Raw genomic sequence first — 15,395 nt, 5'->3', positions numbered from 1 at the left:
AGCTAAGATTTATTCTTGATAATATATTTTTGTAACCTCTAGTTTAGTAATCTCATTATTCTAAATAGTGAAAGATTCACATAGAAAGAATTTCATATTAAAATTGTGATGTCTTTTTTTATGGGTTGCTTGATTATTTTTGTTTGTTAATTGCCTGATTAGATTATAGAGATTATTGTTACTTGATATCCTATTTAATTGCACAAAGAAGAAAAAGAAGTTTGCGACATTATTGTTTGTGAATGTAGTTTTTCCCAACACCAAGCTATTATGGAATCACAAATGAATCAAGAAAATAAATATAAAGAGAAAGCAGGTATAACTTAAAGAATTGGATGAAGTCAATCAACCCTTAATCCAGTGAAACAGAAAGCTTCGCAAATAGAGAATTAGAGACATATATGTAACAGAAAATGACACTAACAATGAAATGGAAATAATAGGAACAAGTAGCTAAACGAGAGGAGTGGAAATTAAGAAGTCAACGACTGTAAGCAAGTTGTAGCAGCTTGCAAAATGGATAGAGAAAGATGCCATTGTTATAACACTTGGTCCGTCATCACTTACTCCAAACATCATATTTTTTTATCTTCTTTTTTTGAACAATTCCAAAACATAATGCATCAGCCACCTGCTCTCTTACGTGCTCTTATTTTACTTGGATATGTGACGTTGATGCTTTTATTCCTCTGTGGTTACTGTTGCTGCTGAATCGACAAACTTGTTTAACGATTGGTCAGTTCTCTGCAACCCAAGCATCCTGACAGAGTTTGGCAATGCTTGTGTGAAGGTGCGCGACATCACCAGAAACCTCTAATGAGTGCTCATCCTCCACTTGTTGGTATCCTGATGTTTCGCCTGGCTTCTCTTCCTGAATCCTACTCCTGGAGCTTCGCTGATCCCTCTACTTCCCTGTGCTGCTGAATTTCTGTTTTGCTGTTCTGTTTCTGTGGTTCTTACTCCTGTAGCTTGGCGAAAGTCTTTGCAAAACGCCATGTAGCAAGACTCTCTGGGATAGTTTTGTAAATTCCGACTGACTTCCTCTAATAAAGTGTAGGCGGCGGTCTCAGACTCTCAGATCAGCCTCCGAAATTGCCATAAAAAAAAAAAAGATCAGGATTATATAATCTAAAGTCATGCTAGAAGCTAGGCAACAAGTAACTGTCTCCTTGCATCATATTAAACTTCCATTGACTTTTGGCACCTTCCAACCTATACTCCAATTACTCCTTCCAACTCGGGATAATTCTGAGTTAACAGCCACTACAAAAACACCTTAAAACATTCAGAGACTCATCCATTTCTCAGCATTTATGCTCTTGCTGCTTCACAGCTAGCATTTGGATGAGGTTCCAGAACCAGCAATCCGAGGAAGGCATCCAAGCCATCCATGTTGAGGAGATTGAGCCTTCAAATAGAGGAAGAACCAATCTCCACCTCTACCACTCCACCATTTTCGAACCACAGAGAGAGCTATTCACCCCAATGCCACCCAGACGTCGCCGCAACAGTGACACAGCTGATGCACCAGAGAAGAAGCTCACCCTCTTCGCCCTCCGCCTCGCCATCCTGGAGAAGGCGGCCAGCAGACTTGGTGCGCTGGCATTCATCTGGGCCACTGTCATCCTCCTTGGTGGGTTTGCCATGACTCTTGTGAGCACTGACTTCTGGTTTGTCACCATAATTCTCCTCAGTGAAAGCACCAGAATTTTCAGCCGGAGTCATGAGCTCGAGTGGCAGCACCAGGCGATGTGCTCCCTTGCAGAGTCTGGGCGCCGGAGCTTCCGCATGCTCAAGTCCAAGTCTAATTTCATCCTCAGCATACTGAGAGGCATTCTCCAGCCATCATCGATCAAGCAATTACAAGGCAACCATGACCCGCAGCTGACTGATGACAATCACAATCAGAAGGTTTGGGAGTACCAACAACAGATTGCTCAGTCCATGAGGACCTGGCTGTCTCCGGATGTCCCCCTTGTCCCTCATGCTGGCTGGGTGTTTGTGTCAAGAAACACCATCAGGATTCTCTACTGGCTCCAGCTGTTCTCGGCCACTGCCTGCGTGGTACTGTCGTTGATGCGGCTCATCAGCCAGGACTATGGCAAGGCAGCAGGCCAGGACGAGGTCAAAGGTCAGCAGAAGTCATCACTGAACATATTCTATGGGCTCGTGCTGGCCGAGGCCTTCACCTTCCTCATGGAGAAGGCCTACTTGTTCTGGAAGATCTCCTGCTGCAATCTACTGGAAGATGTAAGTGAAAAATGTAAGCTGGGCCCGCGCGGGATTGTGTCGATCAGGCGATTTTTCTATGACACATACTCAAAATGCATCCAAGGGAGCATTTTTGATGGCCTCAAGATGGACCTCATCTCCTATGGTGCGGAGCTCTTGGTTGCCAATTCTGGTGACGAGCAGCTCATTGGAGCTTGGACACTGAAGAGCTTGGTGACAGGTGAACAGTCCTCAACCGAGACACTAAGGAAGATCGGAACTTCTGCAGCAGTGATGGAGAGGCTCGTTGAAATGCTGAATTGGAAGGACCATGCTGAACAAGACATCAGGAACTGTGCAGCGGAGATCCTGTCTAAGCTCACAGAGAAGAAGCAGAATGGACTTCGAGTAGCAGCAATTCCTGGTGCCATTGAGTCTATAGGGTCCTTGTTATATACTGGAAGGAACTCTGTTTCCAGACCCGACCAGATTTCACCAAAAAAAGTAATTGCTGATGAAGCAAACTATGATTTCTTAGCCTTCAATCTGCATGGTCTCACAATTCTTATGAATCTTGCTCATGATCATGACAACTGCGAAAAGATTGGGAGTGCCAAAACCCTCCTACCAAAGATCATCGACTTCACTGGTGCCGGTGAGAGCCTGCTAAGGAACAAGCAAGCCTCACATACTCAAATTGAAGCAGTGGAGAGGTCACTGGAAGTGGTGAGGATGCTTGCGATCACAACTGGAAGCACCGGAAAATTGCTAAGGACGGAGATCTCGGAGATAGTATTTACGGTGAGCAACATCAGGGAGATTTTGAGGTATGGAAAGAACAATATGAAGCTGCAGAAGCTGGGCATTGAGATTCTAACTGGCCTGGCAATGGACGAGACTGCGAGAGAGAAGATTGGGAGCAGCGGCGGGATTATTAAGCTTCTGCTGTCTTTCTTCTTCAATCCGGGATTGACAGAGGATTGGAAAGAGTTGAGCGTTGAAGCGGGAGAGGCATTGGCGCTGCTGGCATTGGAGAACGAGCAGAACTGCAATAGGATCTTGAAGGACTGGGAGGTATTGAGCTGGCTTATTGGCGAACTAGATAATCCCGTTCTTCGCATAAATGCTTCAAGGATCCTTTACAACTTGTGTGCCTACAGTGGAGCTGAATGCTTTGATCGTCTCGAGGGAATCACTGCTGCTATGACTATTGTAAGCATCTCTCTCTCTCTAGCAAAGAAAGCATGGTGGTAGGATCTATTTGATATAATTTGGCTAGTTGTTTGTTTTTCCTAACTCGTTTCATTACGTGGGCATTTTTTTGAAAGTAAATAGCTCATCTATTTCCACAAAATTGGTAATTTTTCATCGTAGAATTGGTGATTTGAACTTTTCTGCTCCATTGCACGCCTGCCATCATGAATACTGCAGAAATATTTTTTTACCGTGTCACCTGGTATATATGTGCCTATTACTAATGCGTATCCACCATAATACTGTTAGAAAATTAATGTAAACTTAATTGAAATGTTTTGGGTTTAGAGTTGTATAGAAATCAAGGTGTTAATGTGTATGTTTTCTAGGAGTCAAAGTAGCTGAGAAGTGTAATAGTCATCTTCATTATGAGTTGTGGTCAATGCAAGTAATTGAGAAGTGTAATAGTCATTTTGAATTCTATAAATAGATGTATGGAAATAAAAGTGGAGAAGCAAGATTGAAGAAAATCTGAGTTTTACGGTGTTATAGAAACTTGTTCTTCCATATTGCCTCTACCCTTTTGAGTGTCCACCATATTTCTATTAGTTTAGTTGCCAACAAATTGGTATCAGAGCAAGATCATGGCTACCAGAGTGCTTCCCATTCCTTGTCTTGCCAACAACTTTAAGAATTAGAGTATTCAAATAAAGATATTACTTGACTCCCAAAATATTTGGGAGATTGTAGAGAAGGGGTATGTGGAGTCCCAAGATAAGCACAATATCACAATGAACCAAAGGACAACAATCGCAGAGCTTCGGAAGGACACAAAGGCTCTCTTCTTCATCTACCAAGGCCTATATGACGCCACATTTGAGAAGGTTGCTAGTGCTTACAACTCCAAGCAAGCATGGGAGATCTTACAAAATTCTTACAAAGGTGTAGAAAAGGTAAAGAAGGTTCACCTCCAAACCTTGGGAGGTGAGTTTGAAGCTTTGCAAATGAAGGAGTCTGAAGTTGTGTCAAACTGTTTCATAAAGGTGTTGACCATTGTGAACCAATTGAGGAGGAATGGTGAGACACTTGATGACAATCGGGTTGTGGAGAAAATCCTATAATCCTTAGATCATAAATTTGATTATGTTGTAGAGGCCATTGAAGAGTCCAAAGACTTGGATACTATGACAATGGATGAGCTTATGGGTTCACTTGATGCCCATGAGCAAAATATATTAAAGAGAAGACAAGAGCCATTGGAGCAAGTTCTACAAAGCAAGCTCTTCGTCAATGACAAGGAAGAGTCAAGAGGTGAAAGTAGCCAAAGAAGCTGTGGCCGTGGTTGAGGACGTGGTCGTGGTAAAGGCCGAGGTGGAGCCATGGTCATGGTAGAGGCCATGGTGACTACAACAATATTGTGGAAGGCAACCAAAATTATGGAAGAAGAGGACAAAGAGGAAGAGGCCGAAGGTATGACAAGGGTCAAGTTCAATATTACAATTGCAATAAGTTTGGGTATTACTCTTTTGAGTGCTACTCTAATCAATCTGATTAAGTTCATGAGAAAGCTAATTATGCCAAGAAGGAAGATGATGGAGATGACGTGCTTCTACTAGCATGAAAAGGATCATGCTGCCAATCAAAATATATGATACTTGGATTCCAATGCAAGTAACCACATGTCGGGGCACAAAGAAATCTTCATAGAGCTTGATGAATCGGTGAATGGCCATATATCATTTGGAGATGCTTCCAAGATAAAGATGAAGGGCATTGGTAAGATACTTATTCAACTCAAAGACAGAGGCCAACAGTTTATTTTCAATGCCTATTATATGCTTGATATAAAAACCAACATTCTTAGTGTTGGGCAACTCTTGGAGAGAGGATTTGATATGCAACTGAAGGAAGAAAGCTTCTACCTAAGAAAATAAAATGAATTGATTGCTCATGTTTCTATGTCAAATAATCACATGTTTGTGCTAAATATAAATCATGTTATTGCTAAATGTCTAAGTGCATGTATGAAGGATGTTTCATGGCTTTGGTATTTGAGGTTCGAACATATAGACTTCGGTGCTCTAAAGCTTCTTTCAAGTAAGAGAATGGTGAATTAGCTGCCATATATTGATGCCCCTAATAATATATGTGAGAGGTGTGTTCTTGGCGAACACCTAAGGAGGAGCTTTCCAAAGGAGTCTTACAACAAAATAGAAACACCACTTCAACTTATCCACACCGATATTTGCGGACCGATCACTCTAAGCTCAATTGGAGGTCATCATTATTTTTTAATTTTTATTGATGATTTCAATAGAAAAACATGGGTGTACCTCTTGAAGGAGAAGTTAGAAGCATTCCAATCTTTCAAGAAGTCTAAAGCTTTGGTGGAGAATCAAAGTGGTTATACCACCAAGGCATTGCACACTATAAGAATCCAAACTATTAATGATGGCTAGTTGTCATCGTTAATAGTACGCTTGCCGTCGCTAACAATCTCACCGTCGCTAATTTTATCGTAACAGTCAATCTGAAAAATCTTGATTACTAAATATCCTTATTAGCGACGGAAATCCTTATTAGCAATGGCTTTAGAGATGAAAAAATTCTATCACTAATTATTTTTTAATTTTTAAATTAAATTTTTAAAAAAATATTAGTGATGGTATTTTTGTGGCTAATGCTGTCGCTAATAATTATTAGCAATCGATAATGCTATCGCTAATACCATCTCTAATTTATTTTTAATTTTTAAATTAAATAAAAAAATAAAAAAATATTAGTGATGGTATTGTCATCGCTAATGTCGTCTCTAATAAGTATTAACGATAGCATATCTGTCGCTAATACTATTACTAATAATTAGTTTTATTTTTTTAAAAAAATTAATAATAATATTTTTTAAAAATCTATTTTAATTAATCATAATAAATTATGGTTCTTAAGATCTGTTATAATTAAAATCCAAAGTTAATATGACAATCAAAAATTTAAAACTAATTATATTATATTAAAAATATAAATTATATAATTTTTTTATAAGCAATATCAAAAAAAATACAATACATCAAAAAAAATCAGATCCGATCCTCATCGTCGTCTACCTGCTCCTCTCCAACAACTAGTGGATGAGTGCTTGATGTCCCCACATCCTATAATGAAAAAAATAAAATAATATTAGTAAGTTTTGATATAGAGGCATATCTTTCGATACAGAGACGTATCTTTTGATAGGCTCCTTCGATTCTTGAACAGATTATTCTTATATATTTTATTCGATGATACGGAGCTATAGACGCCTCCAACCTATCGATTGGATGTTAGATTTAATTTTTAGCTCCTAGATCCCTTTTTCGGACTTAAATCTAAATATATGAAGTTTTTAAATATAAAAACTTAAAACAAGTAAAAGGATTTAGTAATATGATTCTGTGATGTGATGGTTGAGATGATGAGCCCAATCAGTCGCATAGCTGTGGATCCCAAAGAAGCTCCTCGATCGTATCGTGGATGGCATCTAGGAGGCTCTGAGGTCGCTGGTTCAGAAGCCTCTACACGACCTTCTCCATATGCACATCACTTTAGGTCTGGGACATCGAGGCCTATGAGGACATCGAAGGAGATCGATCTGGTGGAGGATCGAAGCTATGGTCTAATCCTATGACCCGACTCCTACTCACCACCCCCGATGGCACTGAGCCATCCTTCAAGATCAAGAGGGTCTGAGAAGATGGATCATCATCGTACCTCTCAGCAACGTATGCCACGTAACGTGTCTGTACAATTCAGAAATACATTAGTTCTAATATAAAAATTAGATCCTATAACAACTTAATTAGTAAATAAAGTTTGAAGTTTTTATCCTAATATGTCATGATGTAGAATCTAAATAGTCACCAATCCTCTTAGACTAGTATGTGGCCCACCACAACTGTAGTTGGTCTGGTGGATGACTCAGCTATCATGTCCATAATAAATAAATAATAAAATTAAATTAATTAAAGCATACATATAAGAGTTTTTACAATTCTAGTAAAGAGTTTTGATATAGCTTTCTTTCCAGTCTGTCGACCACAACATGTGTGCTGATTGAGCCGCTTGTGTGCCTAATCAGATCCTGCTGGATAGTCTGATTCTGTCGGACCCTCTACCATCTACCAGAGTATTCTTCATTGCTCCACTGATCATTGAGATTCTGCCATATGTCCACCCATATCCAGTGATCCATGAAGGACCTCCAGTCTTATGGTGATTGGGAACCAGAGTGCTGGATGGTGGACTGTCTGAGGTTGTAGAGGCCATCTCGGAGCCTCGTTGCAGCCACCTCTTTGAAGGTCCAATGGCCAGCCTCCTCATCTTGGAGAGTCTCGAATCGATAGTACTCCTGCAAGATAGAAGCAAAAGTGTTTTAATATGTAATTAAAATACCAACGTATCAGAAATTTAAAAATTAAAAAAATTTTAACTTATTAAAAATATCTCTCAGGCTGCATTACGAGCTCCGAACGGCCAACTTGAGAACTTGTTCATCGATCCCGACATCAATCGACGTATGATCCCGATAATGACACGAGATGTAGAAGGCTTTCTGAATGTGCTGCAAAATTAATTTCGAAGAATAAATGTTAACTCTAAAATTACTAAATTCTAAACTTATTAATTGAGCATGTAGTACTTATGAGTGGCTCTGGATATTGATGATCTCTCCATCCTCCGATTGAGTCGGAGGTGCCATGAGTCGGGTGGGTCCTCAACCACGGTGCTGTGTCTGAGAGCTGGTAGTCACTACTGTATGTGATTGTAAGGTCACTGGTGACCTTCTGTCCTCTAAATCCGAGTGCAAAATATCTAATACAAAGAATGTTATATTAGTTAACAAATGATAAAATAACATAAATGAGAATATATAAAGTGTTAGAGCTTACTACCCAGTGTGAGAGATGTAGAATCATGTGAGCTGGCCGTGTGATCGCTCTCTCCTCGAGAGTTTTGTCCTCGATTGGTGTGGCTCCGGCCTCTAGAAGACATGATGTATACTCTCTAAAAATAAAAGTAAATAGATTTATCAAATTAATTATATAATTATGGATGGCAATGCAAGATTTAAAATGATGCAAGACAAGTAATTAAAATGATCCCAGAATTATATACTTAGCACTACTCATCGGTCTCTTCAAATATTTGGTATCCTTCGAAATTTTCTTTTGATTCTTCCTCTTCTTCCACCTCTTCCTCTTCTTCTTCCTCTTCTTTCCCTTCTTAGGAAAGATTGTCCTTTAAAACAATCTCAGTTGGATCTACGTCCTCATGTTGGCCATCTTTACATAGGAGAATTTTTGGAGCATCCAATTCTACATCATCGAAAGATTGATGAACTCCTACTATCTCATCCTTTTGAAAGCATTCTGGTAATTCGGACTCTTCTTCTTTTTCGAGCATGTAATGAACAACTCGAGACTTAATTTTACATACAGTCCGTCAATCTTTCATTCCTCTTTTTCTTAATGGAAAAGGAGTATAATATACTTGAGCAGCTTGTGCAGCTAGTACAAATGGCTCATTGACATAAGCTTTTGATCCATATTTAATTTCAATAAGCCCATGCCATGGATCAACCTTCATACCATTATCGGTATCGAACTATTGGCACTTAAATAGAATGTTATTATTACCTCCAATGTAGCTCATCTTAATCACTTCTGCGAAGATTCCATAGTAGTCACTCTCTACTTTATCTTCCCACTAGCTACCTTTTATACACACACCACTATTCATTGTGCTTTTATAATTTTTATATTGCTGGGTGTGAAATTTGAAACTATTTACGTTACAGCCATTATAATATGTCACATATTTTTCAAGCCCATAACCTAATGGTCTCAGCTTCGTTGGTATGGACTCGCTCCCTTGAATGACCTATGTTACAGTGTGTGTTTCACATCCCAGTCATAGTGGTTCATCAGTATCTTTCAGCATACAGTAAAAATCACCGTTGCCAGCTTTTGAATCATCCTCTGCATCTCAATTAAATTTAGGACCAACTGCATCCATAACCATGTCCACCATTCTATTTGTGTCCATGTCCTGCTTGGTTCTAATCCTTGTAACTTTCTCTCACGTCTCTCCATACAGGTATCAATACTTGTAGTTGGGCATAAATCTACTTTTATACAAATGAATAGTAATTATATCCTTATCAAATATTTTTCTATTGCCATATCTGTTACAAGGGCAATGAGCTCGTCCTTGATGTAAGAGTACTGTATTTTCAAAAATAAAATCACAAAAGTACTCTACATCCTCCTTGTATTTAGCAGAAATCTCTCCATCGACTACTCGATGGTCCATCCAACTATAGTCTACGACAGACTATCTAAGAATTCTGCATATACATAAATACAAAGTAATTGCTAAATACTATTTTATCATTCAAAATGACTTACATAGTAAATGCATCCTATCATCAACTAATAGGTAAAGGTAGGTCCTATCCTATTCAAGAAATGCATTAATTTTATAGGTCCATTATAGTAACAAATGATATGAATAAGGGCTGAAAAAAATTTTGATAGTATTTTTTCTTAGTTCTCTCATGTAGGGAGAATAAAAGAAAAATACTGTTCAAAATTTCTTTCGGACCCTCAACATACCGTTTGATTACTATAATGACCTATAGAATTACTTATATTTTTCAAACTATCCATAGTGGACATTCAATTGACCAATGTATATAATTCTTTCATCCGTACAAAAATAAATAAATATAAAGATGCATTAGAATATATACATTAATCAACTGACAAGTCTATCGCTCCATGCAATGTAAATTTTATTAAAATTAACACATAATTAATGCTATCCGGCACCTTCCATCGGTCTGAGTGCACAGGACGTGTGAGGGCTAGATGCCTTGGACACCAGCTGTGACCTGAGGCTTGAGCACACAGGGCACACTCCGGCCTTGTGTTTGCAATGCTACCTGGCATCTTCCCTCGATCCGAGCACTCTGCATGCTGAGACCTAAGTCCCATGCATCTAATTAATTAACTAATCAACTAATTAAATATCTGACTAAATAATTAAATCAATATTTAATTAACTTTTAGTGATGGCACTAGCCATCGCTAATGCCATCACTAATACTAGACAACATTAGCCATCACTAATGCCATCGCTAATACTCATAATAGTATGCTCACGTGGGGATGAGGCCGTAGGACAGGGGTCACAATGTTGGGGCTATAGGCTGGGGGTAGTGGGGTAGGGGCTGCGCAGTCAGACCGATGGGGATGGGGCCATGGAGAGGCCGATGGGACAGGGGCTGTAGGGTCTGACCAGGGTGGTCGGGGCGGCCACGAGGGAGGTGGGCTTGGGGTCGCTGGCTCAGGGCCGTGGTGTAAGAGGCATCGGTAGGGTTGGGGTGGCCACGAGTGAGGTAGGGTTGGAGTGGCTAGCTCGGGGTCGGGGCGACCGCGGGCAAGGCGGGAATGGGGCGGCTGGCTCGGCCAGTGGGGTCGAGGCATCCACGGGCGAGACAGGGCTGGGGCAGTGGGCTCGGGGCCACGACGTAGGAGGCACCGATGGGGTCAGGGCCACAACGTAGGAGGCATCGATGGGGTCGGGATGTCGGGAAGGATGCGTCGAGGAGCACCGGGGAGGATGCATTGGGGAGGGGGGTTGCCGTCGGTCAGGAGGAGCACCAGTGTGGTGGGGAAAAGTCAAAAAGTTGGAGAATGAGAGAGAATTTACGGAAAGGAGGAGAACGAGTGTAGAATTTTTTTTCCTCTGATGGGCTAGGGGTTTATTTTAGTAGGACTATTATCGACGGCAAGACGGCTGTTAGTAATATGGTCGGTAAAATATTATTTTACATGTTAGGGTATTAGCAATTGTAGTTTCCATCACTAATATCCATTTGCCATCACTAACACTATTAAATTATTATTGAAATATTAAATTTTAATATTAATTTTTTTTAAATTTTTCAAATAATATTTTTTTAAAATTATTAGCGATGGCAAATTATTCCATCACTAATGCCATCACTAATACTATTAAATTTTATTATTAATTTTTCATCCTCTTTGGTCATTTTTTGGATGGTTAAAAATCATTATTGGATTTTATTAAATTTTTAGACTTAATTAACTTATGAATCAAGTCTTAATTGATTTAAATTAGATCTAATTTAATTAGGTTTGACTTAATTTGAGGCTAATTAAGTTTTAATATTCCAAGTAAGATTTGGATTTAAAGCCTAATTGAATTAAGTTTGATAGGATTTTGAATTAGATTCGAATCGAATTCGAATTGATTCATAGATCAAATCTTAATTGATTTAAATCAAATTTAATTTAATTAAGTTTGACTTAATTTGAGGCTAATTGGGTTTTATAATCCAAGTAGGACTTGGATTCAAAGCCTAATTGAATTAGGTTTGACAAGATTTTGAATTAGATTCAAATTAAATCATGGATCAAGTCTTAATTAATTTAAATTAGATTTAATTTAATTAGGTTTGGCTTAATTTGAGGCTAATTAGATTTTTTAATCCAAGTAAGATTTGGATTCAAAGCCTAATTGAATAATCAGATTCGAAGTGAATCATGGATCAAGTTCTAATTGACTTAAATCAGATTTAATTGAATTAGATTTGACATAATTTAAGACTAATTGGATTTTATAATCTAAATAGAACTTAGATTCAAAGTCTAATTGAATTAGGTATGACAGAATTTTGAATTGGATTTGAATCGAATTCGAATTGGATTCAAATTGAATCATAGATCTAGTTCTAACTGATTTAAATTAGATTTAATTTATGTGGGCTTAACTTAATTTGAGACTAATTGGATTTTCTAATCTAAATAGAATTTAGATTTAAAGTCTAATTGAATTAGGTTTGATAGAATTTTGAATTGGATTCGAATCGAATTTGAATTGGATCCAAATTGAACCCAAATTGAAAACTATTTTCTCCTAATTGATTTAAATCAAATTAAATACAAATAGGCTTGACTTAATTTGAGGATAATTAAATTTTATAATCTAATTAGGATTTAGATTTAAACTCTAATTAAATTAAGTTTAACAGAATTTCAAATTAGATTCGAATCGGATTCAAGTTGGATTCGAATTGAATCCAAACTGAAAATTATTTTTTTCTAATTAATTTAAGTCAGACTAAATTTAATTAAGTTTAACTTAATTTGAAGGTAATTAGATTTTACAATCCAAGTAGAACTTCGATTCAATGTTTAATTGAATTAAAATTGACAGGATTTCGAATTAGATTCGAATCGAATTCGAATTGGATTCGAATTGAACCCAAATTAAAAATTATTTTCTCCTAATTTATTTAAATCAGATTTAATTTAATTAATTTGAACTTATTTTAAGGTTAATTAGATTTTATAATCCAAGTAAGACTTAGATTCTAAGCCTAATTAAATTAAATTTGATAGTATTTCGAATTGGATTCGAATCGGATTCAAATTGGATTTGAATTGAATCTAAATTATTTTCAAAATTATTAGTGATAAAAAATATCATTGTCACTAATTCAATCACTAATAATATTTTCAAAAAAATTATTTTTTTAAATTATTATTCAGATTTTATTTAAAAAATTGTTAGCGATGGCAAGATTTCTGTCGCTAATAACCCCAATTCACCATCGCTAATAATTATTTTATATTTAAATATTATAAAAAAATTAAAAAATTTAAATACTTTTAGTGATGGCAACCACCGTCGCTAATAATTATGTTGCCATTGCTAATAGTATTAGTAACAGCAAAATTTTTGGTTGGTTTTGTGGTGGCTAAAAGATGTTATTAGCGACAAAATTTTTTACCATCACTAATACCATCGCTAATATTCAATATTTTTGTAGTGGTAGTTAGATCATGGAGGAGAATTCATATCCAAAGAGTTTGAAGCTTTTTACAAATCTCATAGGATTTGGAGACCCTTGACTGCATGATACTCATCTCAACAAAATGGCATCGTGGAAAGAAAAAATTGGACTATATTTGATATGGTCCGAAGCATGCTTAAAACAAAGGAGATGCCGAAGGAGTTTTGGGGCGAGGCCATCAATTGTGCAGTCTACTTGCTTAATAGATGCCTTATAAAGAACTTGGAAGGGGTAACACCATAAGAAGCATGGAGTGGTTACAAGCCCCATATCTCTAATTTGAAGTGAAGAAAATGCCATCACATGGTGACATGTATGCATGCAGAAATTTAAAAATTTTTATGCAGTGGAAGATAAGATTTTAGATCTAAATTTATTAAATTTAATTAGATCTAATCTAATCTAGCATGCATAGAGATCATATCTTATACCTAGAAATCATTACATATATAAGATCAAGATCTAATCTATTAAAGATCTAAAATTTACCTTTATGCGGATAGATTTTTACTACGATCTAAAAATCATGGATATTTTTTGAGATTTTTTATAGCTGCATATACATTCGACCTTTATAGGTTTCCACATAGGACTGATCTTGATCAGAAAAATCTAAAATCATCGGGATTCTAGCTCTCTTGCAGATCTCTTTCCCTTCAAACTGATTTCAGCCTTCTTCTTTCTTTTCTTCTTAAGAAACCAGGAAGAAGATGGTGAACGAGAGGATGGAAAAGGGAGGAAGAATAGGGTCTTCCTCTTGGGCAGCACTAAGAAGAGGAGAAGCTCTTCTTTTGGGCAGCAAGATGAGGGGAAAAAGGGTGATGAAAAATCAATCGCTTCATGCTTGGATCTGCCCCTTATTTATAACCCCACACTCCACCTTTATCTCAGTTTGAAGTTTTGAATCCAATTCAAATTTTAAATAATAAATAATGATAGAGAGATAAGAGAGAGAGGAGAAAGACTCTCTAGGATGTGCATCCCAATCTTGAGTCGTGCATCCCTGAAGGATGTCGCACATCCGAGATATGCATGTAGAGATCAGAACATGCAGATTTTTAAATTTTAAAAATCATGAATGCAGTGGAATTTGAACTTGACCTAGATTTGAAATAATTTTAAATCTAACATACATAAAATATAGATCTAATCTACATATATCAGGAATGTTCACATGCTGAAATTAAGATGTTGAAAAATAAAATCAGATTTAGAGTTAGACCTTTACCTTTGCACGATTAGATCTTCATCGTGATCTGATAGTCCATGATAATTTGGTGAGGTTTCTGCAGAGCCATACACACGTCCCACCTCTATGGATATCCACCGAAGGTTGATTTGATTAAAAGGACTCGATCTCACTGAGGTGCTAGCTCTCTTATAGAGATCGCTTTTTGGATTGTCAAATCAGTTTGATCTTTTGATTCTTTTCTCAAGAGAATCAATCAAATCTATAGGAGAATGTTGAAATCAGATCATATCTAATTTTTTTTCTACTTTTTTTTTCTTAAAAAAAATTTGAAGATCTATGGAAGAAGATAAGAGATCAAATATCTTCCTTCTTCCTTCTTGTCCAACCCTTGGACTAGATCTAGGAAAGGTAAAGGAGAACCGTCCATCTCATAGATCAAGAAGAATAAATCAGATCAAATCTATTTTTTAATGTCCAACTCTTGGATATCTTTAGGAGAGAGAAAGAGAGAGATATGTCTAACTCTTAGACAAGGAAGAGAAAAAGGGAGTTACCTTCAACAAGCAACAAATTGGTTGTAAGAAAGAAGGGATAGGAGAGATGGCGTCCAAACTTCTTCATGTTGAAAAACTCCCAACGCCCACCTTGGGCATGCCTTGCTTCTCCACACCAATCTCCACTCTTTTGGGCATCCAAAAACTTCTGATCTCATCCTAAGGAGGCACCATCTTATCCCAAGTATTTAAACTCCAAGGAAGTTAGGGTTTTGGTTATGATAGAGTTGGAATTGATTAGGACTCTCCCTTTTTTGATTACCGCCCACCCTTGTCTCTTAAAATTCTCCACGCCACATCACCACTCCCACTCTCTTTTCCAACA

General features: G+C 37.4%; 1 protein-coding gene across 1 annotated transcript in view; it reads left to right on the top strand.

Annotated features, from left to right (window-relative positions):
• Positions 1-302: 302 nt before the first annotated feature.
• LOC105033067 (uncharacterized) overlaps positions 303-15,395 on the top strand; it is a 65,966-nt gene continuing 50,873 nt past the window's right edge. The window contains exon 1 of the mRNA XM_010907718.3: positions 303-3,423. Within this exon, the coding sequence (XP_010906020.1) occupies positions 1,345-3,423 (2,079 nt within the window). The 5' untranslated portion in view covers positions 303-1,344. The remainder of the gene's footprint in view (positions 3,424-15,395) is intronic.

Source organism: Elaeis guineensis, chromosome 7 (assembly GCF_000442705.2).
Source record: "Elaeis guineensis isolate ETL-2024a chromosome 7, EG11, whole genome shotgun sequence".
Classification (NCBI taxonomy): domain Eukaryota; kingdom Viridiplantae; phylum Streptophyta; class Magnoliopsida; order Arecales; family Arecaceae; genus Elaeis; species Elaeis guineensis.
The sequence above is the reverse complement of the archived record's forward strand: the minus strand, read 5'-3'. Positions and strand labels throughout refer to the sequence as shown.